The sequence below is a fragment of the Loxodonta africana genome, chromosome 11 (genome assembly GCF_030014295.1).
Source record: "Loxodonta africana isolate mLoxAfr1 chromosome 11, mLoxAfr1.hap2, whole genome shotgun sequence".
NCBI lineage: Eukaryota > Metazoa > Chordata > Mammalia > Proboscidea > Elephantidae > Loxodonta > Loxodonta africana.
Window position 1 is genome coordinate 20,700,355 of NC_087352.1, and position 27,146 is coordinate 20,727,500.

The 27,146-nt window shown below is 44.8% G+C and overlaps 1 protein-coding gene across 9 annotated transcripts in view; it reads left to right on the forward strand.

Annotated features, from left to right (window-relative positions):
• Nucleotides 1-8,905: 8,905 nt before the first annotated feature.
• LOC100673163 (zinc finger protein 613-like) overlaps nucleotides 8,906-27,146 on the forward strand; it is a 30,041-nt gene continuing 11,800 nt past the window's right edge. The window contains exons 1-5 of one of the 9 annotated variants that reach the window (XR_010323402.1): nucleotides 8,906-9,069; nucleotides 12,136-12,214; nucleotides 14,098-14,306; nucleotides 20,648-20,774; nucleotides 21,044-21,139. Coding sequence is in view for 1 of the 9 variants with exons in the window: in XM_064294179.1 (XP_064150249.1) it covers nucleotides 14,241-14,306; nucleotides 20,648-20,774; nucleotides 21,044-21,139 (289 nt within the window). In the remaining 8 variants the exon portion in view is untranslated. Of the gene's footprint in view, nucleotides 14,307-20,647; nucleotides 20,775-21,043; nucleotides 21,140-27,146 lie in introns of all 9 variants that reach the window. The other 8 variants (XR_010323395.1, XR_010323396.1, XR_010323399.1 and 5 more) reach the window with 8 other exon arrangements.

Genomic DNA, 27,146 nt, shown 5'->3' on the forward strand with positions numbered 1-27,146 from the left:
ATATATATATAATGGAGAGCTTTAGGGGGAGGCCTTCTGGATAGCAGAAGAGATGCTGACTGAGAACCGGGATGGCAGAGAAGAGCCATATGAGAGCTGTGTGTGGTCCCAGAATTGCTATACTGACTACAAAGTTGCTATACTGAGTTGCTCACTGGCTTCAAAGACCAAAGCACCCCCTGATCAGCAGGCAAGACCACAGGTAATCTACTAGCTCAAGTCCCAAGAACCAGAGGTCAGACTAACAGGAGCCAGCTGCAGGATCTAGTGTGAGCAAAAACCCTGCTCTCTGACCTGCTGATCTTGGATTCGCCAGCCACTGTGGCTACATCAATCAGGAGAAGCTGCTATCTTGGCCCACAAACTTGGAATGTTCCCAGCTGTACAACCTCTTGAGCCATTTCCTTGATCTAAATCTCTGTATATTAATTTATACACTTTAGTGATTTTTCTTCTCTGGAGAACCCAGCCTAAGACATTTGGTACTGAGAGTGGTTCTAGGAAAACAAAATTGTAAGGATGAGTTTCTAAATGGATTCTCAAAGCTGGTTAGTCTTAAAGATGTTGATGACTCTGCTTCCAGTAGTAAAGAGGGCACTGCTAATCCATGGCATGAAGTAAAATACAAATAGGCAAAATATCACCACCAATAGATCAAATATTGGTGAAAGGTGAGGCTCTGGGTGATTGCATATGTGATACCATTATACAATTTTGTATAATGGGAAGTATAAGAAAGCTGGTTGGTTGGTCTTACTTTCACTAGACAAACTGATGAAAGAGAGATGAGCTCAGGGCTTCAGAGTCCAAGCTCAAGTGCCAGAAAAATGACCTCAAAATTTCCACTTGTGCCTTGAAAGAAAGCCTTATTTCTTGTAGTAACAGAGCTGATATTGCCAAAAACTAAACCCAGAGTTTTATTGTAAGAGTGGCTAAATTACAATGCCTGCTCAATTGCCAACCTCGAGAGGTGTCTGAAGTTAAAGGGAGGGCATTGACTGGGAAGAAAGGTGATCCTGAAACTTGAGATGGAGATATATGGGCAGGTAATCAGAAAGCTGGAGACAGTGAGCCCCTCAATTCCATTGAATCACTTCTGCCAACAAAACCAGCTGTCTCGCTCCCCTCTGAAGTGATTACTCCATGTTTGTCTGCTAAATCACCCTCCACAGTGAAACCATTAGCCCCTCCACCCCCATCTAATGAGATTAACCCAGCTCAATCTGAAGAGCCCTTGTCTGAGTCATTGCCAGCATGGCTGGGAAGAGGCTGTCCTGATGGGAGAGCTGTATCTTTGAGTGTTCCTCAGCCTGAGTTGTAACTTGTTACTTCCCTAATCAACCCCATAATTGTGAGTATGGCCTGTGAGTTCTGTGTGGCCATTGCAGTGAATTATTGAACCCAGCAAAGAAGTAGAGAGTGCCACGGGAGGGATGGTTGGTGTCAGAATTGGTAAAGATGGGGGAGAGAAGAGGCATGTCTGACCCCTGCCTCACAGCAGTCAGCATTGGGCTGTTGATCTGGAGTCTGCTTGCCCCTTGTAAAATTAGAGGAGTGCAGACACTGCCAGCAAACCATTTTTACACTTGATGAAGTAGAGGGTCAATGAAAAAGAGGAAGACCCTCATCGAGACGGACACAGCGGCTACAAAAATGGGCTCAAGCATAGCAATGATTTTGAGGATGGCGAAGGACCAGGCAGTGTTTCGTTCTGTTGTTGTACATAGGGTCACTATGAGTGAGAACTGACTTGAGAGCACTTAACAACAGCATATGTGATTAAGGAAATGATCTGTGCACTAGAGATGACTATCCAAGAGCCTCATTCACAGCAACATGAGAAGGAATGGTGAAGATTGGAGAAATCACAGTCTCTATTCAGGAGGTCACAGACAACCTGGGTTCTCTGAAATGGTGTTAATATCAAGGGTGACATAAGAGTTCACTTCCGAGAAAATCCTAAAATATGTCACATCTTCCCATCTCCTATACACTGTTCCATTCTTGGAGTCCCTGCGTGGCAGACATGTTTAGTCACTGGAATACTAACAGAAAGACTGGTGATGGAAACACACCCAGAGGCATGTCAAAATACAGGCCTGGCGGTCTGCTTCTGAAAGGTCACGGTCTTGAAAACTCTGCATAACTTTCCTACTCTGTATACAAGGAGTCACCATGAGTCAGAGTCGACTCTATGACAAACAACAACAACCTCCATTCATAAAGACTAAGGGTTTTTTTGTGTGTGTTTTAAGTGAAAGTTTACAAATCAAGTCAGTCTTTCATACAAAAATTGATATACACCTTGCTATATTCCTAGTTGCTCTCCCCCAATAAGACAGCACACTCCTTCTCTCCACCCTGTATTCCCGTGTCCATTCAGCCAGCCTCTGTCCCCTTCTGCCTTCTCATCCCACCTCCAGACAGGAGCTGCCCACATAGTCTTATGTGTCTACTTGAGCCAAGAAGCTCACTCCTCACCAGTATCATTTTCTATCTTTATAGTCCAGTCCAATCCCTGTCTGAAGAGTTGGTTTTGGGAATGGTTCCAGTTTTGGACTAACGAATGTCTGGGGACCATGATCTCTGAGGTCCTTCCAGTCTCAGTCAGACCATTAAGTCTGGTCTTTTTATGAGAAATTGAGGTCTGCATCCCTCTGCTCTCCTGCTCCATCAGGGATTCTCTGTTGTGTTCCCTGTCAGGGCAGTCTTCAGTTGTAGCCAGGCACCATCTAGTTCTTCTGGTTTCAGGCTGATGTAGTCTCTGATTTACGTGGCTCTTTCTGTCTCTTGGGCTCATAATTACCTTGTGTCTTTGGTGTTCTTCATTCTTCTTTGCTCCAGGTGGGTTGAGCCCAATTGATGCATCCTAGATGGCCGCTTGCTAGCATTTAAGACCCCAGATGCCACTCTCCAAAGTGGGATTCAGAGTATTTTCTTAATAGATTTTATTATGCCAATTGACCTAGATGTCCCCTGAAACCATGGTCCTCAAATCCCTACCCCTCTACTCTGGCCTTTGAAGCATTCAGTTTATTCAGGAAACTTCTTTGCTTTTGGCTTAGTCCAGTTGTGCTAACCTCTCCTGTATTGTTTGTTGAGACTAAGGTTTTTGCTTTGCATTTTGTTCTACTTATTCTGAGGATCCATCTCCTTTTCTCTTCTTCCATCTCTCTTCAGTTATTAAATCTCTCAAATGTCACATGAAAATATTTCTGGAGGACAATTCTGCACTGTAAACTGACTTCCAGTGGCTCATTCCCTTCAATGAAAAAACAGTCCTAAATTAGTTCATGGGATCATTCATCCATTTTCCAGATAAATATATATTTGGTTATTTTTCTGTGTGCTGAGCAATACAAAATTATATAAAACAGAGCTCTCTAATATAATTTTCTGGGATGATGGAAATAATGGAGCTTTCTCTCAGTATATATGCTCCAGCCATATAAAGAGCTAAAATGTCTTGCTCATTGTCTGTGCTGTCCAAATGGTAGACACTAGTCACACATATTTATGCCTATTCCCAAGAAAGGTGATCCCATCAAATGCAGAAATTATCAAAAAATATCATTAATATCACACGCAAGTAAAATTTTGCTGAAGATCATTCAAAAGTGGCTGCAGCAGTATATTCACAGGGAACTGGCAGAAATTCAAGCTGGATTTAGAAGAGGACCCAGAACCAGGGATGCTGATGTCAGATAGATATTGGCTGAAAGCAGAGAATACCAGAAAGATGTTTACATGTGTTTTATTGACTATGTGAAGGCATTCGACTGTGTGGATCATAATAAATTATGGATAACGTCTCAAAAAATGGAAATTCCAGAGCACGTAATTGTGTTCATGAGGAACCTGTACACAGATCAGGGGGCAGTCGTTACAGTAGAACAAGAGGATGATATTTCCTAGTTAAAAGTCAGGAAAGGTGTACTTCAGGGTTGTATCGTTTCACCGTAACTATTCAATCTGTATGCTGAGCAAATAATCCGAGAAGCTGGACTATATGAAGAAGAATGGGGCATCAGGATTGGAGAAAGACTTATTAACAACCTGCACTATGCAGATGACACAGCCTTGCTCGCTGAAAGTGAAGAGGGACTTGAAGCACTTAACTGAAGGTCAAAGACCACAGCTTTTAGTATGGATTACACCGCAACAGAAAGAAAACAAAAATCCTCACATCTAGACCAACAAGCAATATCATGATAAATGGGGAAAAGATTGAAATTGTCAAGGATTTCATTTTACTTGGATCCACAATCAACACCCATGCAGCAGTCAAGAAATCAGAAGACGCGTTGCATTGGGCAAATCTGCTGCAAAAGACCTCTTTAAAGTGTTGAAACCAAAGATGTCACCTTGAAGACTAAGGTGGATCTGACCCAAGCCATGGTGTTTCCAATTGCTTCCTATGCTTTTGAAAGCTGGACGATGAATAAAGAAGACGAAAGAACTGACGCCTTTGAATTGTGGTGTTGGAGAAGAACATTGAATACACCAGGGACTGCCAAAAGAACGAACAAATCCCTTCGAAGAAGTACAACCAGAATGCTCCTTAGAAGCAAAGACGGTGAGACCACAACTCACATGCTTTGGATGTGTTGTCAGGAGAGATCAATTCCTGGAGAAGGACATCATGCTTGATAAAGTAAAGGGTCAGCGAAAAAGAGGAAGATCCTCAAAGAGATGGATTGACACAGTGGCCGCAACAGTGGGCTTAAACATAACAATGATTGTGAGGATGGTGCAGGACCAGGCAGTGTTTTGTTCTGTTGTATATAGGGCCGCTATGAGTCAGAACTGACTCAATGGCACCTAATAACAACAACAACGGTCACCCATTTAAGGCCTGATGGCACAGTGGTTAAGATCTAGGCTGCTAACCAAAAGTTTGACAGTTTGAATGCACCATCCACTTCTGGGAAACCCTATGGGGTGGTTCTACTCTGTTGTATAGGGTCACTATGAGTTGAAATCGACCCGATGGCAATGGGTTTTTGGTTTACTCACACATGGCTATTGAACATGTGAAATGTGAATAGTGCAGATAAGTAAATGAAACTTTAATTTTAAAATTTACACAGTCACAAATTATATCATTATTTATTATCTACTTTCATATAAACACTCAGAAAATCCATCAAGGAACTTAAAACAATATGGGGTTAAATAGTTGTGGTGTAGCGTAAGAATTTGTTTAAATACGTGACGGCTAATAATCAGGATCGGCCCACAGCAGGTTTCTATGAGTTGGGGGCCATACAAACTTCCACTCTCCAAATCATTCACCATTGGTGACATAAGCTGTTCCACCGAGGGCACTCCCTCCTTCTCTTCTAGGTTTGATAATCCATTGCAGTGGCCACACAAAACTCACAAACCATACTCAGAGTTATATGTTTTTTAGGCAACAGGCTACAGCTCAGAAATCAGGATCAGCTTGAAGGTAGGATGCAATTGGTCAATCTGGACAGTTTTCTCACAGCTTTACCCTTGGAGCAAAAATACCGCCTGCTGATATAATTTTCGATGAGGGCTTTGGACAGTTCTCTGTTGTTGAATCCTCTCTGACCTAGCGCTTCCCTTGCGCCTATGGCTGTAAAACTGAAGACAGAGACAAGCCAAGAAGGGTGCCCAAGTGGGGTGAGTCAGCTCATGGAGCATCTATGAGAAGGGCACGAACAGAGCTGGTTGCCCTATAAACGGTAAGCAGTCACAGGCCAAGGTTGCACAGTTGGATGCTCAAGCAAAACAAACAGCAATATGGGACCAAGCTGGCCTGCCTTTGGCTCTGCTGAGAACTGTAACTCTGACACTGAGAGGGAGCCAGGCCTGAGCACCCAAAGGAGGCCAAAAGGACACTTGTCCTGATAGGAATGAGAGGAGGCCTGTCCTGATGGGGCCAAGAGGAGACCTGTCCTGATGAGGCCAAGAGGAGACCTCTCCTGAGGAGGCCAAGAAGAGGCCTGTCCAGTGCGGGGCCAAGGGAAGACCTGCCAGAGATTGCATGCATGTCTAGAAGGGCCTGCTTGCTTGCGCAGCTGAAAACACCTGAGAGAGCTGTCCTGGTTGGCAGCTATCCTACATGGATGAAGGGTGGGATGTTCTATCCAACTCAGGGAAGTCATTCAACCTTGTCTCTGTGCTTCCTGATTCTGATCCATAGTTGTTCCTGTTACTTCCCTAAGAAACTACATAACTGTGAGTATGCTCTGTGAGTTCTGTGTGGCCATTGCAACAAATTATCCAAGCCAGCAGAGAAGTACAAAGTACTGTGGAGGGAATGGCTGGTGTCAGAAAGGGTGAAGAATGTGGAGAGTGGAGGTATATCTGACCTCCACCTTATAAGAACCAGGTTTGTGCTCATCGTGATTCTTACGAAGTTATGTGAATCCTGATGCTAGATGACACCATGTCCGATCTTTCCATTCCCTGAACTGATCAGTCAGGGTCCCAGGATAGGTTGAACAGGCCTGATGTAAGAATGGTGTGGGGGCTGAGTCTGACCTCCAACTTCATGAGGGGGCAGGAGAATCAAGATCAACAGCCCAGGGCTGATTTCTATGCGCAGAGGTGACACATGCCTCCTCTCTCTGCCATCTTTACCAATTCTGACACCAACCGTCCCTCCCATGATGCTCTTTGCTGCACTCCTGGGTTCGATAATTCATTGCAATGGCTACACAGAATTCACAGACAATATTCACAGTTATGGGGTTTATTAGGGAAGTAAAGGTTACAATTCATGTCGTGGAATGCTCAGGAAACAGTTCTTCCATCAGGACAGCCTCTTCTAAGCCATGCCCGAAGGCACACCTCTCTGGCCCTCAGTCTCTGCCCTGCTTGGGCAAATGTTACAAAGCTCTTTTAACCCCTACCAGTAAGTCCCCAGAGGCACCCCAGTCACTAAGCTTTCTCAGTCTGTGGACAGGGAAGCCCACTACAGGTTCTCCTGCAGGTCTCTCCTTCTACCACTTCTTGCCCTCTTTGGGGTTACAGCTCTCTCTCTTAGTATCCTGGTTCCAGGAGTTTCTCAGCACACGGATCTTGGGTGCAAAGTATGCACTGTCCTTTCCTGGGTGTTCTTCCTTGGTGGTGGTAGGATCCTCTCTCTCCTGCCTGTGGGATGGCTCACCTCAAGCCCACCAGGATGGCAAAAGTGACCAATCCATTTTGTGGGCCACAATTACACTATCTGCACAAGAACACAGCAAGAAAAGCCAAGTAAAAGTGATCCATCCCACCACACCTGCCCTGAGCACTGCACACCATGTGCTGAACTAGTCTGTCAAATATTGACATCCCAGGTGAAAGAGTCCCAGTGTATACTTATGCCTGGTATACACAGCCTCTGTTCCCACACCCAGGGTCCTCTTGGTCCCAGTGAAGATCACCCTTCACCTACCTGTCTCAATGGCCTCAGTTCCTCCTGGGCTGAGAGGCAGTATTATCACATAGCATTTAGGAGTGACTCCTGAAGTAACACTTTCTGGGTTTGAATCCTGCCCTGACATGAACCAGGTATATAACAGGTAATTTAACTGTGTCTCCATTTTATTTTTGAAATTAGTATCTGCCTCATTCGGTGGTTTTGGAGAGTAGTTAAAATAGCACCTGGCAAACAAGTAATTAATAAAGGTATTATTCTTTTTTGTGTAGTCCTAGTGAGAAGAGGAGGAATAGTTGAGAAATAGTGTTGTCTGACCTTGATTGTAAATCTGTAGTTTGATAAAAACAAGTGTTTTCATGCACTAAGCCAAGGGTATCCCATATATCATAGCATTTAACCTTTTGAATAATCCCGTGGTGGCAGAGTCACTTGTCGGGCCAGTAAGGTGGCAAATTAAGCAGTAATCCAGAGCAGTGAAGTATAGCAATGAGGACAGAGTAGAGGAATTGATTCAATGATATTTTTCAGATAGCATCAACAGGAACTGGTGCCATTTGGGGGAATGACACATGGGTTATGTTTTGAGTTGGTCCTTTGACCTTTTCTCATTATCCTCCAGTATCCTACATTCAAGATAGTATCTATATTTTCCATTCTTAGTTGTTTGTGTTATAATGACTGCTGGTTGAGAAATGGAATGAAGGAGAAGTAAGTTGAGGGCAGTGGTGATTCAATAGTAGAATTTCTTGACTGCGATGCGGGAGATGCGCTTCAATTCATGCCCACCGTACCTAAAGTGCAGCCACCACTTGTGTCAGTAGAGGCTTGCATGTTGCTGTGATGCCGAACGGGTTTTATTGGAGCAACCTAAGATAAATAGGAAGAAAGGCCTGGTGATCTATTTGCCTTTTACCGGCATCACCTTTAGTGGCCTTTCCCCTATGCCCCACTCCAAATATAGCCTAGGTTCATCCCACCTGCTCTTTTGCACTGTGAATGGCAGTCTCATACAACATCAGTTTCTCCAACCCTTTTTTCTGTCCTTAAAGCCACTTTCTGAAAGCCATTTTCATCTAGAATAATTTCCTTGGTGCTCAGTTTACCAGCTTTTTGCCTTTTACCTTTCCAGGAGCGACCATCTGCTGTACAGACACTTGAACTCCTACTTTTTTAAAAAACATACTGTTTAAATGTGGGGCCGTATTATTTTTCTGCCTAGCCCGCTAAAAGTAATTTGATCGATTCCATGATTTTCTTGTGAAGCCTGAACTACTGAAAATCTATCCATTTTTTGCAAGGATCGAGAAAACAGGGAATCGGACACTTTCCTTGGCTTTCTCTTTTTCCTGGTGGCCTTCCCTAGCTACTGGCGCAAAAAAAAAAAAAAGGGTCCCCTTTTGGCCGGTACGGCAAGTATTCAAATATGGCTGCCTTCGGAGAGACAAGACAGGTAGGGCGCAGACATATTGTCTCGTAAGGCAACGCCGGAAAGGCCGTTATCCGCCGTTCTGCAAAACATATAGACCCTCGCCGGTCTCCGTAGGCTGACAAAGATTTTGTGCGCGAGGTGGGAAAGTAGGAGCAGTTTACGAAAACGTTGCAACGTTTCGAAACTTCTGGTGATTTAGGAGAAAAACGGGTTAGCGTGTACTTTCGTCCTTGAAACAGGGCAGGTAGGTGTGTGGACGTGGTGTCGTGAGGACCCGTGGAGTTCCTGAAGGGAGCCTCGTGGTGGAGGTGTTCGAGAGGAAGCAGGTGGTAGTCCGATGCTCCTTGGGTCAGACTTGGGGTGAGCGCTTCAGTACAAGGATTAAGGCTGTCCGGACTGACAGGGGAAGCGTAGCGGTTAAGTGCTACGGCTGCTAACCAAAGGGTCGGTAGTTCGAATCCGCCAGGCGCTCTTTAGAAACTCTGTGGGGTAGTTCTACTCTGTCCTGTAGGGTTTCCGTGAGTCGAAATCCAATCAACGGCGACGGTTTTTTTTTTTTTTTTTTTTTTCTCCCTACTGACAGGGTGCGGGTTCTTTGCCGATCGTTCTGCTTGTAAGGGTTGGAGGTGGTATTTATGATGAATGCGGTGTCTGGTAAGCCTAGATTGCCTTTAAGAGACTTGTAAAAATGGCGCGGGGGCGGCATCTGACCTCCTGTTACTTTGCTGGGAAGAGGGAGAATCAGCATCAGCCCAAGGCAGATTCTATAAGGCGGAGCTCAGACATGCCTTCTCTGGCTCTTGTTTTTTACCAATTCTGACACTAACCGTCCCTTCCATGGCATATTTCTGTACTAAGTTCTGTAATTCCTTACAGTGGCCACACAAAAGTCGCAAACTATGCTCACGTTTATGGGTTTTTTAGGGACGTGACATGTTACAATTTAGGAACGCAGGATACAGTTTTTTGATCAGACAGCTTTTTCTCAGCTGTGCCGGCACTGGGTTTTTTTTCTGGGTGCCTGCAGGCAGGTCTCTCTGTGGCCCTTGGCTTGTCTGTCCCTTAATCCCTCAGCCCCTAGAGAGTCTTGGGCCGGACTGCTCTTTGCCTTATTCGGGCTAGTAGTACACAGGTCTGTAGCCAAACCAAACCCCCCCTGCTCTTGAGTCAGTTCCGACTCATAGCGCGTCTATAGGGCAGAGGAGAACTGCACCATAGAGTTTCCAAGAAGCCCCTGGCAGATTCGAACTGCCAACCTCTTGATTAGCAGCTGTAGCACTTAAACACTACGCCGCCAGGGTTTCCCAGCTCCGAAGAGTCACGGATAAGGGCCCAGAGGCACCCCACCTCGTTAGGAAGCCTCCTGTCTGAAGGCTCTCAGCCTTCTTGCTCTGTGGGTTGTCTCCCCTGCCACCCAGCACCAGTCTCTGTTCTGCTGCTGTAAAAACAACTTGGGGACAGTCTCTGATCTCTTCTAACTTCACAGGGGAAAGGAGAATGAAGATCAAGAGCCCCAGGCTGGTTCTTATAAGGCAGAGGTCAGACATCACCCCCACACGGTTTTTTACAGTTGTCAGAAGCAAGATTCTTTGCAATGGTTCAGACTCACGGAAGCATGGGACATAGTAAGAGAAAGAAGGAAGGGGCTTGGGAAGTGAACCTTTTGATTTTTGGATGGTTGCTTTGATTGTTGTTGCCTGTAATGGCTGAAAAGCTGCAGTTGAAGTGGCCTGAGGCAAAAGCCAGGCCAGATAAGTAGAATTATTGATAGGGGGCTGGGATCTGGTTCCATTCAGCCAGAGCTCCAAGGCCACATGCATATAAATGGAAAGCATTAAGGTGTGGAGAAGATGCAACTGGAATGTTTTTAAAAAGGTTTATGTGTTTAGGATTATGTATTGATCTGAATGTACTATGGATATTGAATGTTCCTCCCACCTAGTGTTGTAAAGCAGACCTGAATGTATAGTGGAAATGAGTATTGGGTATTAGAGACCGTAGAGCACATGTAACTGCACCTTCGGCCGAGATTTGATTGGGGGTTTTTTATGCTAAAAGAGGAACTAGGATTTGCCCCAGGGAAACACAGCCTGTCGGTTTGAATGCAGTAGCCCTGTGTATAGAGGGTGGGGCTTAGGTTGAAAACCGGGGCCCAACCCAGATTTGCATTGAAGAGACTTGCAGAACCTCCCAGAACTGCTGGGAGAATGAGATTTGCATTTGCAAGCAGGACCTGCAAAAAAAAAGAAAAAAAAAAGGGACTGTTTTGCCTTTTGAATTTCATATAAGCAGTTTGCTGTTGGATGCATAGAAGTAGGAAAAGTCAGTGCCTAACAGAGAACTCCCTTCCAGGATTGGAAGTTAAAGGGAGCCAGTGAGTAGACAGCTTGGTCGGCTTGCGTCTGACCACCTAGGTTCACTCATGAGTGGAAGCAGGGGAAGTGCAGCAAGGAAGAGATGGGTTGAGTTTGTACATGTTCCACTGCTACCCGTTGACCTAGCCCATGGGGGCTAGGGATGAGGGAGAGAGAGAGGAAGGGCTGGGCAGGTTAGAAATCAAGGGAGATATGTGGACTTCTATGTTTATGGGTTCGTTGAGGTAGCCCAAGGGGGCTAGGGATGACAGTGTGAAGGGACTTTCTGAAGTTCATAGAGGTGTGTGTGAGCTCCTGAGCCTAAGGCTGCTACCCATTGTGACCTAGCTTGGGTGGCTAGGGATGAGCGGACCAAAACCCCAACTGAATGAAGAGAAAGATACTTGACACCGTGAACTGGTGTAGATTGCTGCAATTTGATGGCTTGCTCTGGATTGGACTTTGCTTATGGATGCAGAAACTGAAAATTCCAACGGGAATAGAAAATCTTCAAGACCAAGGAACATGCTTGGCTCCTCAGTACTGATTTGTAGGGATGGGCAATTTAGAATTGGCTGTCTTAAAAAGTGGGGGAGATAAAGGCATGAAGTGGCTGGCTTACATGTTTTCGTGGGGTGTGCTTACACTCAAAATGAGGGGCACAAGGGAGGATCCCCACTGAATTAAATTTTTCTTGATAGCTCTGGGGAAGAAAGGGTGGGGGAGAAGCTGATAGGATTATATGATTCAGCTGTGAGTGTTGATTGCTAAAAGGGTTAATTGTGATCGTAAAAACTGTAACTCTAAGAGCTGTAAATGTGAATCAGTGGACTAAGGGGGAGGCGCTGCTGGACTCCAGTTGCCAAACCTAAAGACCCTTAAAGGTCTTGCCACTTTGATACCTCAGGTGAGGCTCAGAGCAAAGGAATAATCTTCTTTCAGTTAAATTTTATCAGGGGCCAGAAAGAGAAGATGAGTCGACTTTTAAAGAATGTGACCAGATCAAATGAAATCTACAGCAGACCTGAATGGCCGGTAACTGAGTAACCTTACCCTGTGAACTCTTTGTCCTATTGAAGAACTTATTGTTAATGACTGTTTCATACTGGTAAACCATTTGGGAGGGGGAAGTTACCCTCCAAATATGAAAGAACCCTGACTAGAAAAGCCAGGGGCTGACCTGTGGCTTTTGTAGCCCTGGTCTCCTAATGCCTACAGATGTGATTGGGTGGACTGTGTAATAGGGTAATCGTGGCCCACCAAAGGCGTTGGTCAGTTTTGCCATCCTGCTGGGCTTGAAACCAGGGGCGGGAAAGAGAAAAATTCAACTGCCACCAAGGAAGAACAGCCAGGAGCCAGCATGTTTTGAACCTGGGATCCGTGTACTGAGAAGCTCCTGGAACCAGGAGGCAGAGAGAGACAAAGATGTAACACTGAATACGGAGAACCAGCAGCAGGAGACCATGCGGTAGGCTTCCCAGCTTATGGAGTGAAAAAGCCGAGTGCCTTTGGGCAGAGACGGGGCCAGGGAGAGGCGTTCCCGTGAGCACAACTAGGAACAGGCTGTCCTGATGGAAGAATTGTATTCCATGTGTTCCTGATTCTGGGGAAGTAATAGAATTATATCTATTACTTCCCTCATAAACCCCATAATTGTGAGTTTTGTCTGTGAGTTCTGTGTGGCCATTGCAATGAACTAACGAACCCAGTAGAGAAGTAGAGAGTACCGTGGGAGGTATGGTTGTTGTCAGAATTGGTCAGGATGGTGGAGAGAAGATACGTCTAACCTCTGCCTCATGGCAGTCAGTTTTGGGCTGTTGATCTTGATTCTCCGTCCCTTCTATGAAATGAGAGGAGGTCAGACAGTGCGCCCACGTCACTTTTACACCTGCCACTGTTTCTCTGCCGCTGTCTGACTGTCTTGCACCAGCTCCTGTGTTATAGCTCTCTCTCTTCCTATTTCCTGGTCTAGGAGGTTCTCAGTGCAGGGTCCTGGAACCAAAGGATGCACTTTACATCTGTCTCTTATTCTTGGTGGTAATAAAGTCCCTCCTCTAATCTGGGATTGGCTCTCTTTTAAGTCCAGCAGATGGCAAAACTAACCAGTCCCCTAGTTAGGGTTTTGTACATTTTTTTTATATGGTCCTATCCACACCTTGATGTCATGCACCTTATTTGCATTATTAACTAGCTGTCCAGTCCCTGTATTGGGGCACAAGCACCTTATTTGCATAGTCTCCCTCAATCATCTGGTAGAATTTACAAGACCTTGGCTAGAAAGGCCATATGGAAGAAATCTGTTTCACCACATTGGGTTACTACAACTAATGCTGCTTTAAATATATTGGTGTATGTCTTGTGGTTCAAATGTGCACTCCTTACGTGGGGATATAAACCTCAGGCTTAAATTGTTATTTCCAAATGTATATATAACTTAAACCTAATAGATGATGCCTAAGTGTTTTCTAAAATGGCCGTACAGCTTTACAGTTACTCCAGCAGCATAGTCTTCATTTGATAGTTAGCGTGTTACGTGGCATGTTTAAAATGTATTTCCAGACTGTAATGTAAACTTACCTTCTTAAGGCTTCGTTGGTTTGTCCTTCTCACTGAGGCTCACACTTAACCATGAATTGATAGTTTTGCATGTCGTGAGGTAAGGATCAATCTTATTTTTTTTCTTTCGCATGTATATCTGATTGTTCAAGTGCTATTTTTTTTGAGACAACATCTATTACCCATATCTCTGTACATCTTAAATCTTAGGTTTTATCGTCCATGGGTGTACAGTGTCCTGAGTCACCAAATAAGGGGACAGTCAACAGTATTGAGGGTCTCGTGTTAAGAAGAGTGCCATAAGCAGTGACAGCATCTGGGCCTAGAGGTTATGTACCACTCACATTGAAGTTTTGCTTCAGCCTACAGGTCCTGACTCCCAGGAAGCAAGAGAACCACTTGAAGAAAGTAGGAAGAGATTATAGGATTTGAGTATTGTCATTTTGGGGGACAACCTTCATGGGAGACAGTTTTCTGAACAGAAAATAGAGCTGATCCAGAAAACATGAGGACAGACCATCCCAGTTGCTGGCGAATGTCTCAAGAACAAAAGAAAATGGTCAAGGCGCAGGTGACTTTTGGCTTGTTTTGTGCTTTTCTTTGTTCCCTAACGGACTTGTAGAGGTCTGTAAAATATCAGTGCAGTTTATCTGAAAAATATTAATTTGGAAAAGTAGAAGCTGGAGAGAAATAAACTTCAACTCCAACTTCAAAATCAGGCAGTGTAGGATCAGAAATACATTGTTTGGGGGATTAACGCTGATTATTGACGTTGAACATGATATGTGACTGGTGATTCTTTGCATCACATTACTGTCAACTTGCATTTACTATTTTTCTGACCAAAAAAAGAGGTCCATTATAATTTAAATGCTATGTCCAGTTTTTGAGGAGAAAGTAGATCAGTTCTTTGAGAGACTTCTGTATTCCATGGGACTTTTTCCTGAGTAAGTTTCTTTGATGTTTCCTCCTGGGGGTGATGTGGTGGTCAGTGTCTTATATGGCAGCATTCTCATAAACCCAGTGCCGTCGAGTCATAGATGTGTGTAAAATGGGACTAGTAATAGTGGTATAAAAATGGCAGGCAGACTCTGACAGCCTCTAACTTCAGGGGTAGGAGAGAGAATCACTATCAAAATCAGCTCAAAGCTGATTTCTCTGACATAGAGGTAAAACATGCTTGCACTCTCCAACCTTTTTACCAATTATGACGCCAGCCATCCCTCCCCCGGCACTTTACTTCTTCACCGAGTTTGATAACTCATTGTAATGGCCGTGCTCACAGTTACGGTGTTTTATTAGGGAGGTAAAAGATGATTATTCAGGATCACGAACAACAGTCTACAAGTCGGAATCAGGTTCAGGAAGCGTGTACAAGATGTTTCCCTTCTCCAGTGCAGGATACCTCTCTCTGTCTCCTCTCACCCATGTAGGGCTCTGCTTGACCCCTTCAAGACAGGCACCTTTCGGCCCCCTGAGAATAGCTCCTCTTGGTCCCCTGAGTTCAGGCTCCTGTCAGCCCCCTCAGGACAGGTTCCCTCGAGGCTCTCAGCCTGGCCTCTGTCCTGCTTGGTCAAGTGTTGCACAGCACCATAACTCCGAAAATAAGCACCCAGATGCACCCACTCTGCTAGTAAGTCTCTTTCTGGAAGTCGTTCCCGTGCACTTTAGCTGCCACTCGGCACACCACTGTATCCACTTTGCCCCATGGCCCTGCAAGCCCACCTTTACTGCTTATTCCCATCTCCTGGTTCTGCCACCGTTTCTCTAAGACCAGACTCTGCTGTTTTTGCCGCCACTTCTCTCTTGTGCCTTCTGTAGTGCTGGAGCTCACTATCTCCTGGGTCTGGGAGGTTCTCACCATAGGTAACTCAGGTTGAAAGGACATGTTCTGCGCCCAGCTCTTCTAGTTGTTAGTGAGGTTGTCTCGCTTCCGAGATGTGCTCATTTTAAGCATAGTGGGATGGCAAAACTTACCCAATGCCCTTGTTAGGGTTCCATACACCTTATTTGCATGCTTCTACCCTCAAAGCAGTTCCATGCACCTTATTTGTGTTCTCAGGAGATTGTCCAATCCCTTTGGTGGGCACCTTATATGCACAGTTTTACCGAGTCATTGTGTGGGAGTCATAAAGACTGGCTAGAAGGCCATATTAAGTAATTCACTGCACTGCAAGTAGTAGCTTCAGAACCTGTCTAATTTTAGGGGAGATAACGGCCAGGATCAGCACAAAGATAATCCCTATGAGGTGAAGGTCAAATGTACGTCCACTCTCCAACTTTTTTACCAGTTCTGACACTGCTGTCTCTCTGATGGAATTTTCTACTTCTTTCCTGGTTCAATACGTTGTTGCATTAGCCACACAGACCTCACAGACCTTAGTAACAGGTAAGTGGTTTATGAAGGAATAGGATACAACTCAGGGTCAGAATGAACAGGCTACAACTCAGGACCTGTTGCAGGAAACATGTAGATAAGGACACCCTCCTCCAGTGCAGGACAACTCTCTCATCTCCTCAGCCATGCAGACCTCCTCTCAGCCCTCTCAGGACAGGCTTCTCAATTCCCTGAGTACAGGACTCCTCTCAGACCCTGAGGACAGGCCTCTCTTGTCCCCACCAGAACAAGCTCCTCTTGGCCCTGCTGTCTGTCACCACCAACTCAGTTGCAGGGCCCCTTTTAGGCCTGTTACTGGCAGCACTGCCACTGTGCCCCTTTTACCGTTTTCAGTATTATTGCCCTTGATCTACGTTTTAGCTCTATTAAGAGATTCCTTGTCTCCTCTCTCTCTGTTTCTTCTTTCTTCTTCCTTTTGCTTTTCTTCCTGCCTTCTGTCTCTCAGACCTCTGTAGGCTTGAGTGCTTATAGCTACAAGTCCTTGTCAATTTCATGGCATGCCCATCCAGTGGACCCACAAACTGACAGAAATCCCCTCTCGGTAGGCCACAGATACATCATTTGCGTGGTATGCCACAGGTACTTCGTTTGCATAGCCTATTGACCAATCTCTGCCTTGTGCCGATGTGGTGCAATGAATTAATATGGTTCATCTAGCCATGGTCTTTGTGACTCAAAGTGATTGAGTGGAACTGTGCAAATAAGGTATATGGAACCTGTGATGGTTGAGGTTATGTGTCGACTTGGCTAGGACATGATTCCCAATATTGTATGGTTGTCCTATATTTTATGTGTTGTGGATCCTGACCTCTATATATTGATGAGGCAGAATTGGGGTAGAATGTGTCTTGGGTTGCATCTTTGCAGGAGGGCATGACTCAAATCCCACCCTTGCTCAAGTTCCTTCCCTGGGGTGTGGCCTGCGTCTAAAATATATATTTGTCCTGGTGAGGCTCTCTCTCTCGCTGTATCTGGATCCTTCATCTGGTTTGTGATTGATTGATCTCTGGTTCTTGGGACTTGACCCAGAGGCCTGCTGTGATCCGTACTGCCAGTTTCAGGTCATCAGCCCCTGCAGCCATGTGGATTGGGAGAAGCCTATGCTTGACCCACAGATTTGGGATTTTTGCAAGCCTCCACAACCATGTGAGCTATTTCTTTTATGTGGTTCATGCGTTCTGTGAGATGTTGCAGCAAATTAGGGAACCCAAAGACGGGAGGCAGTCCTGAGGGAATTCTCTGGATTTAGGTAGAAATCTCTCAAGTTGTTTTTCCAAAGAACCAAGACAAAAGCTATACAAAGAAACTCATTTCACCAAAGGTAAAAGTAGGTTTCCTATGGCTCTTCCTTTCAGGGTCCCTCATAGGCCCTCATAGGAATAGGCCAAGCAACCTCAGTGGTCACAGAAGGTGGACTAGGGTCTCATCTGAGAATCGAATGAGGAAGGATCTCATTTGAAGCTAACTTACTTGGTGGTGGGCATGATTCATTTCCATGAGGTCCTCAGTTCCTCAATGTGCGTTGGCCAGAGGAAATCATCAATTACTTGTATATGGACCTCTCCAACATGGCAGTTTGCTTCATCAGTACCAGGAAGACTAAAATAACACTGAATATGTAATCTGTTCGTGGAATAACATTGTATCACCTTAGCACATTTTGTTAGAAAGGAGGAACTAGGCCAGTGTGTGTTCATGGAGAGGGGACTGTACACAGGTGTGTACAGTCATGGGACTGTCTTAGAATCTGCCTGCCACAGGTCTTTCATTCAGTGAAAAATTATTTTTTATTGCGGCGTGAGGTCTTTGGCTATTTCTTCTCCTCAGTTATTTTATCTTTCAGAAATTATGAATAGGCATATGTTAGTGTACGAATAACTTCAAATATAAGAATCATCACAAAGCCAATTCCTATGACATCAAATATATCCCAGATGTCCACATTATCTAAGTTACTCTGCCACTCCGTCTCTGACACCAGCCACTCATCCTTCCCTCAGCACTCTTCCCTCCCTGGTTTGGGGTCATTGGCAGCAACGTCTCACAGAAATCACTAGACAAGAGTCACTAACCGTATACACAGTTAGTTAAGTAAGTGGTTTATTAAGGAAGTAACAGGTTACAACTCGGGATCAGGATCAAGGAACATGTAGGTCAAGTTTGCCTTCTTCAATGCAAAATAGCTTTCTTAAGCTCCTCTCGGCCATGCAAATAAGCAGTCCCTTCTCTTTGTGTGGACACACTCTGAGCTGTTCAGGCCTCTTCTCAGTTCCCTCAGAAGAGGCCTCCTGTCGCCCCCTCAGGACAGGCTTCTCTACACCCCACATGACAGACGCCTCTTAGCCCTGCAGCCTGTTGCCTCTGGCTCTGCCATTGGGCCCTTTCCAGGCCTGTTGCTGTTGACACTGCCTCAGGGCCCCTTACACGCCTCTTCCTGTCTTCAGTGTTACTTGTTACAGTTTTTTTTAGGGGATTTCTTGCCTTCTCTCTTGCCTTTTCTCCTTTCTGCTTCCTTATTCCTTTATGAAAAACCTGTAGTATTGGCTGTGCACACTCACAAACTTCTCATTTCAAGGCATGGCCCTATCGAAGGGCGATGAACTGACCAATCCACTCTTGGTGGGCCACAGACACTTCATTTGTAGGGTAGGCTATAGTGACTTCATTTGCATAGTATGTTGACCAATCAATGCAAAGTGTATACCATTCATAGGGCAGATTGGCACCCAGGCGCAGACAAAAGGTATCAAACCGAGGTGTTTACAACTTAGCCAGGAAAGGTAACAAACTGTCTGAGGTAGAAAAACAGGGCAAAGGTAACTCCTCAGGGTTTAGGGAGAAAATCTCTTAAATTGTTACTCCAAAGAACCAAGGCAGAAGGCCACATAAAGTAAGTCATTTCACCACAGATAGGTATTCCCACTCTATCCATATTTACTAACACCTCCTTCATATTCTCTTTCTGTCTTTGCTGCATTTGGGGTAAATTTTTCAGTTATATGTTAAAGGTGACTAATTATCTCTTTAGTGTATTTGATGTGTGGGTTAAAGGAGTTCCTTTATGTGGCTTTTTGTCTTGGCTCTTTGAGAAAACAGCTTGAAAGATTTTTTTCCCCTAAGCCCTGTGAGTTACCTTTGCCCTTGTTTTCTGCCCCAAGGAGATTGTTACTTTTGTCCAGGTTGATTGATATTTCCTGAGTAAATTGTAAACAGCTTGGTTTGATTCTTTCTGCCTGGCCCTGGGCTGTACCCTGCCCTGTCATTGATAGGCACAGTGTAGGGATTGTTCAATAGACTATACGAATGAGGTGTTTGTGGCCTACGGAGAGGTGATTGGTTAGTTCATAGCCTTGCCTTGAAATTGGTGAGGAATTTGTAGGTGTAAGTATCCAGCACCACAGCGGTTTGTCAGACAGAAAGAAGGGAGAAGAGAAGCAGCAGGAAGAAGCAGAAATAAGAAAGAGAAAGCAGAGAGAGAGAGAGAGAGATAAGAAACCTCCTAGAAGAGCTGTAACACTGATCAAAGGCTATAACACTGAAAACAAAGAGAGGCGCAGTAGCAGCTCAGTGGCAGAACCAGTGGGAACAGGCCTAGAAGGCGCCCGGGGCAGTGTCGGTGGTGACAGACAGCAGTACCAAGAGGAGTCTTTCCTGAGGGAGCCAAGAGGAACCTGACTTAAGAGGGCCAAGAGAGCTGTCCTGCACTGAAGAAAGGAGACTGCCTTCATGTCTCCTGATTCTGATCTCAAATTGTACCCTGTTCCTTAATAAACCACTTAACTGTAAATATGGTCTGTGAGTTCTGCATGGCCATTGCAACATTTTAATGAACCTAGAAGAAAGGTAGAGAGTGCCATGAGGGTGGTGGCTGTTAGAGCTGGTAAAATGTTGGAGGGTGGAGGTATGTCTGACCTTCCCCTCATAAGGCTCAGAGTTGAACTGATCCGGATCGTTATCGGCACTGAAGTTAGGTTTTGACAACACTGCTGATACTGCTGCTGCTGCTAGTCCCATTTCACAGTGACCTTAACATGTGTTTATGTAGCGTGTGTGTATCTCTGGATAGGTGTGAGATGTTTCTAGCTTACGAAGAGAATTTCACTGCTACACATTAGAGAAAACTAATTTCATGAGCAGGTGGATTTTGGAATGCACAAATACAGAATAGTTTATTATGATTTTGCTTTTTTTTTTAAAGATATTAAAAAAAAAAAACTATGTGTATAGATGGAAACCCTGGTGGCGTAGTGGTTAAGTGCTACGGCTGCTAACCAAAGGGTCGGCAGTTTGAATCCACCAGGCGCTCCTTGAAAACTCTATGGGGCAGCTCTACTCTGTCCTATAGGGTCGCTATGAGTCGGAATCGACTCGATGGCACTGGGTTTGGTTTTGGTTTGGTATGTATATAGACAGTAGCAGCCTATACAGAGAAAGCCAGCAGGAAAACTTACTTCACGCTTCATTCATACCATGTAAAGGAAATCACTCCATTAAACAGGGTGCTCTTAATATAGGCATCACTGACATTCATCGACGTGGCTGTAAAGTTCACCTGGGAGGAGTGGCAACTCCTGAACCCTGCTCAGAAGAACCTGTACCGGGACGTGATGTTGGAGAACTATCGCAACCTGGTGTCCATTGGTGAGGACAACTCTCCCGTCATTGGCCCTGTCACTGGCCTTTCCTTTTTCAACTGCTGAAGTTCTTGGAATGTCCGTGGTGCTCTGAAGTGGCAGATTCTCAGTCCAATCTGTGGCTCTAGATAAGTGGGTATATTCTCCCTACTCATGACAGAAAAACCGTTAATATGTACTTTGAAAATTGTTCTTTCACAAATCCAACATTCTGCAGTCTTTACAAACCCAAAGCCAATTTGCTGAGTCTAAGATTCTGTGATTTTCTATGAACAGGGTGTCAAGTTAGCAAACCAGATGCACTTTCCAAGTTGGAACGAGGACAACCATGGACTATGTTAATAGACAGAAATCATAATGGAATCATTTCAGGTGAGCAAGTGAAAAGTGGGAAAGAAGGAAGGCTGTGGAAGTCCTGTACAAGTAAGAGAAGGTGTCACATCTGGGTGGAGTGTCCGAGGGTACATAAAAGTACCTCCATGTGATTCCTCTTTTTCTTTTTGGGAGTTTAGAGAAATATGTAGTCCTCTAGGAAAACCTGGTGGCGTAGTGGTTAAGACCTACTGCTGCTAACCAAAAGGTCGGCAGTTCGAATCCACCAGGCACTTCTTGGAAACCCTATGGGACAGTTCTCTTGTGTCCTTTAGGTTCGCTATGCATTGGAATCGACTCGACAGCAACAGGTTTGGTTTGGTTCTTTTTTATGGATGGTCCTTTATCTCTCCTGAGATAGATCCCCATGTATTTGATCTGCTTTTTGATAATTTCGGTTTCATAATTTCCTTCTTCCTAGCGTTCTCAAATCTTTCCCTTCGTTGTATCCTTCCACCTGTTACTATGAAATTCTACCTTCCAGGTGTCTCTCCAAAGATAGAAATTTGAATTCATAACTGTCCTCAGAGTACAGCACCTCATTCCCCCTTTGAGTAATACTAATTTTACTTCTTCACATCCAACCCCACTTTGGTGTTGCGCCCACAAAGTAAACTGGTCTCTAATTGTGCTCTTACCTGCTTCCTTAGCTTCTCTTACGGTTCTCCTAACCCTTTAATGTTTGCTCCATTCTAATGTGTTAATCTTCTGTTTCCTAGAGATGACTCAAATTGATGGCTCCTTTGAAATTGTGTAACATAGACTTTTTTGTGTATATCTTACTCACCTTGGTGAAACTTGCCTGCGAGCTTCCAATATTTGCAAGTAACTAGGATTGTCTTCCCTGCAAGAAAACTCCTGGCAGCTTAAGTTATCCTTTTGTACAGAGTACATCTGATATTCTAGCCATCCCGGCAATTTGCCTTTAATTTTCCTACCTGCAGGGCTCTGTTCTTTAAAGATCTCTGCTCTTCCTGATGATGTTTTTAACTAGAAAAATGTTTTTAACATTCTATATTTTTAGTTCTATCGTAAACCAGATCATAGCTCGTATCTACTGAAATGATAACTCTGACTATAGGAATCAGCCCAAAGATGGTTCCTCTGAGGCTGAGGTCAAATAGATCCCAAATTCCCCACCTTGACTTTATTTCTAACACCAGACATTCTTCTTCAGCACTCTCTTTTTCTAGTGGGTTTGGTAATTTGTTGCAAAGGTCATAGAGAGTTCACAGAAAAACCATATCTGCGATAACAATTTTTAATATAACAAAGATGTATATAAGCAAAGGATATAAATAAAGAAACATAGAAGGACGAGGTCTGTATGTGTTTCCTAGAGATCCTCAACACCTCAAGGGCGTTCATTTACTCTTCCTGAAACAAATGTTCACTTCAGGAACCAGGAAACCTTATAACCAGGAACTGTTCCGTGATGTCACTCAGGGGGCTCCACTATTAACTGCTCTTCTCACCTGGCTCCTGGCTTCTCTTGGCCAGCTCTGGGACAGCTCTCAGTTGGTCACAGTTCTTAGGCGTTTCTAGCTACTCTAGGTCAGCCACAGCTCTAGGAGAGCTTCACAACAGCTCTTGGTGCAGAACTACCTTAGTGGTACGCCCTCGTCTGCGGGCAGCCCCTTGCTCATGGTTCCTTATCCCTCAGACTGTTACATGTCCTGGCTAGGGTTCAGCCCTTAAACTCTGCTGCCACCATCCAAATCCGCTTGTTTTCACAGCTTCACATCTTATTGTAGGCGCTTCTTCTGTTGCCATCACAGCTCTGTGTGTTATACCTTAACTGGGTCTGAGGGGGACTTAACACAGGGCCCCCATGTCCAAAGGATGAGCTCACTTCCTCTGGTTGGATGTCACCAATTAGGGAGCCCCCCCTCCCTGGAAAATCCTCAGTGTTTTTGTCCTTCATGCAGGCCAGTCCTTAAGCCTGGGCGGGGTCCCCAAGGCAATGCAGGTAAAGGTCAAATTGGGCATGTCTCCCTCACCAGTCTGGGTAAAGATCAATTATTGGACAGGCTCCATGGCCAATCCTAGTAAACGTCAGACTGACCATTCTTACTAACCAATTCCGGTAAAGGATGGACCAGGCCGCAGTCCCAAGCCAAGCTGGGTAAGGTCACTGTAATGCCGTTTGTGAAGCCTGTTTTCTACTAGCGTCAGACCTCATCTAACTTCAAGAGTAGGAATGAGAATCAAAATCAACACAAAGTTGATACCTGTGAGGTGGAGGTCAGTCATAACTCCACTTTCCACCTTTTTCCACCATTTCTAACATGAGCCACCACCCCACCCTTAGCACTCTCTACTTCTCTGCTAGGTTTTATAATTCATTGTGATGGCCACATAGAACTCACAGACCTTACTGGCTGTAAAATGGTGGGGCGACATCTGACCTTACAAGGGGGAGGAGAGAGAATCAACATTAGCCTACGGCTGATTCCTATTAAGTGGAGGTCAGACATACCTCCTCTCTCCATCCTTTTATCTACTTTGACACCAGCTGTCACTCCCACAGCATTCTGTACTTCTTTGCTGGATTTGATAATTTGTTGCCATGGGCACACACAACTCACAGACCATACTCAAAATTAGGGGATTTATTAGGGAAGTAACGGGTTACAGTTCAGGATCAGAAAGCATGTTGGCAAAGTCTCTCTTCTGTGCAGGACAGCTCTCTCATCTCCTCTTGGCCCCCTCGGGACAGACTGATCTCTTGCCATTTTGCCCTCAGAGCTTGCTTGGCCTCTGCACTGCTTGGGCCAGTGTTTAAAAAGTTCTTTCAGGTTTGCTGATAAGTTTTTAGAGGTACCCAACTTCACCAGCAAGCCTCCAGCCTGAAGGCACTCAGATCTCTTGCTGCATGGTTCAGCACGCCACTGTAGCCCCCTCACTCAGTTGGCTGGGAAGCCCACTGCAGCCGTCTTGGTTACCTGCTTCCGCTGCAACCACTTCTCTGCCACTGGGTTCTGTGGTGCTTTCTGCTGTTTTTTGCCGGCTCCAATTTTACAGTTCTGTCTCCTGGGTCTAGTAGGTTCTCAGCACAGGGACTCCAAGTTCAGAGGATACACTCTAATCCTGGCTCTCCTTGGTGGTCGAACGTTTTCTCTCTGCTCTGGAGTTAGCTCTCTTTTTAAGTCCAGCAGGATGGCAAAACAGACCAATACCCTACATACACCTTATTGCATGGTCCCACCCTCAGCAGGGTTTCCATGTACCTTATTTGCATTAGTAGCAAACTGTCCAAACCCCTTGGTGGGCCCCAAGCACCTTATTTGTATAGTCCCACCCAATCATTGTGTTGTAGTGACAAAGACTATGGTTAGAAGGACTGTATTAAGTAATTCACTGTAGTATACTCAGAATTATGTTCTTTATTGAGGAAGTTGCAGGCTACAACATGGGATCATATCAACTTAGAAGTAATGGAATCAATTAAGGGGACACATTACCGTTCCTCAGCCAACCAAGATAGCTCTCAGCTCCTTTTCTTGCAGTGCCCACAGGCAGGCAGCCCTTTTCCTGGCTGTGCCAACCACTGGGCCTTGTTGGGCCATTGTCCTGCTCGGCAAGCGTTATAATTCTTTTAGCTCCACTGACAAGTGCCCGGCGTCACCCCACTCCACCGGCAAGCCTCCTGCCCTTAGGAGCTTAATCTCCTGTTGTAAATCCGCTCCAGATTGTCTCGTGCCTTGTCGCACTGTCTTCAGTATTACAGTTCTATTAGGAGGTTCCCTTACTGTCTCTGTGCATGTGTCTCTCTCTGAATATCACTGTTGGGTTGTCTGATTTTATAAGAAAGTCAGCACTATTGGGTGGTATTATGTACCCTATTTGCATAGTAGACTAACCAAGCCTTGAAGATTGTGACCCGTTCAGTTACTTTAGGCAGAATGTAAAAACCCAGGGTCGGAAAGACCGTGTATAAGAGCAGACCATTGCACTGCAGCCACATGGGGAGCCTTCTGCACCATGCCACTTCCCTTGAATTCCTTTGTATATGCACTAATTGAGCTAACTGCACGAAAAAGGCGCAGTTAGGGCAAACCCCACCTTCACTGTTAACTCTTTGGTTACTATCAGCATGAAACCAATTCTGTGTTATCATTTTTGCCACTCATATGGCAGTTTCTCCTCCCTGGCTGCCCGAAACCAAATCCTCTCCTCCCTGAATACCCGGACCCAGGTCCGCTGATCCATGGCTGCCCAGGGGCCAGGTCTTTTCATTGCCAGCTACCTGGGGCCAGGTCTTCTGTGTCCTGCACATCCTGAACCAGGTCAAAATATGCAAGTTAGAAGGTTGCAGTCCTCCTGGTCAACTGTCTGCCCTGCCCCTCACTGAGTTAGCCACTCTGAGCACTCAGAGTTACAAGTTAGAATGACTGTGTTCTCTGAGTGCTAAAAGGGGAGGCACCAGGCGTCGGGCTCGTTGTCCCCTTTGGGTTTGTTAATTCTTTAGAAAGACACAGAATTCACCAAGAGTATCAATACAATTCCAAACCAAACCCATTGCCGTTTATTTAGTCCATAGAGTTTCCAAAGCTTTAATCTTGATGGAAGTAGACTGCCATATCTTTCTCCCATGGAGCACCTAGTAGTTTCAAACCATTGACCTTTCAGTTAGCAGCCAAGGTACATAACCACTGCACCACAAGGGCTCCACTTACTTGGATTTAGCCATTTATAATAACCAGAGAGGATAGAAAGGAAGAGACAAGCGTGGTCTAGGAGAGGTCCCAGCATGGCACTTCCATTGCCTCCAGCTACATCCACTTTCCATGCATGGATGTCTTCAGCAGTCCAGGAAGCTTCGGACTTCTGTTTTATTGCGTTTTTATTGTTTCATTTTATACTTGTGACTGAGGCCTCAATGCATAGGCAACATCAGTTGAAAAAATGAATATGCGTGATTGCTTGCATCAAGCACCCTTCTCATCTTCAGGTTAGTTACAAGTATATTTGTGTAGCCCCCAATCATTTCCAGACATTCTAAAGTGTTTCCTGACTGTTATAAAAAAAAAAATATGGGCACCTCGATGACTGGAAAATTCCAAGAGCTCTCTTTCAAGGCAGGAGCCATGGTTTCACAGTGGTTAAGCACTCGGCTGCTAACCAAAAGGTCAGTGGTTTGAATCCAGCAGCCATTCTGCTAGAGAAAGTTGTGGCAGTCTGCTTCCATGAAGAATACAACCTTAGAAACCCTATGGGGCAGTTCTGCTCTGTCATATAGAGTCACTATGAGTCAGAATTGACCTAACATCAATGGTTTTTTTTGTTCGTTTTAATCTTTCAAGGCATCAAAGACAAAAGCCAAATTGAGTTCTTGTTGTTAGGTGCTATCGAGTAGCTTTCGACTCACGGTGACCTTATGTACAACAAAACCAAACATTGCCCAGTCCTGCTCTGTTCTCACAGTCACTGCTATTGTTGCAGTTTGTCTCACTGAGGGTCTTCCTCATTTTTGCTGATGTCTGCTTTACCAAGTATGATGTCATCAGGGACTGGTCCTCCAGATATATATCCAACGTATGTCAGATGAAGTCTCACTATTCTCGCTGCTCAGGAACATTCTGGCTGTACTTATTCCAAGACAGATTTGTTCGTTTTTCTTGCAGTCCTTATTCAGTATTCTTAACCAGTGTAATAATTCAAATGCATCAGTTCTTCAGTCTTCCTTATTCGTTGTCCAGCTTTCACATGCATATGAGGTGATTGAAAATACCATGGCTTGGTTCTGGTATACCTTGATTCTCAAAGTAACATCTTTGCTTTTCAACACTTTAAACATGTCTTTTGCAGTAGATTTGCTCAGTGGTATATGTCATTTGAATTTCTGACTGCTACTGGTTTGTTTTTACTTGATGGTAGATCCAAGTAAAATGAAATCCTTGACAACTTCAACATTTTCTCCATTTAGTTTAATGTTGCCTATTGGTCTAGTTGTGAGAGTTTGTTTTTTTTTGTTACTGAAAGCTGTAGTCCTTGACCTTGATCA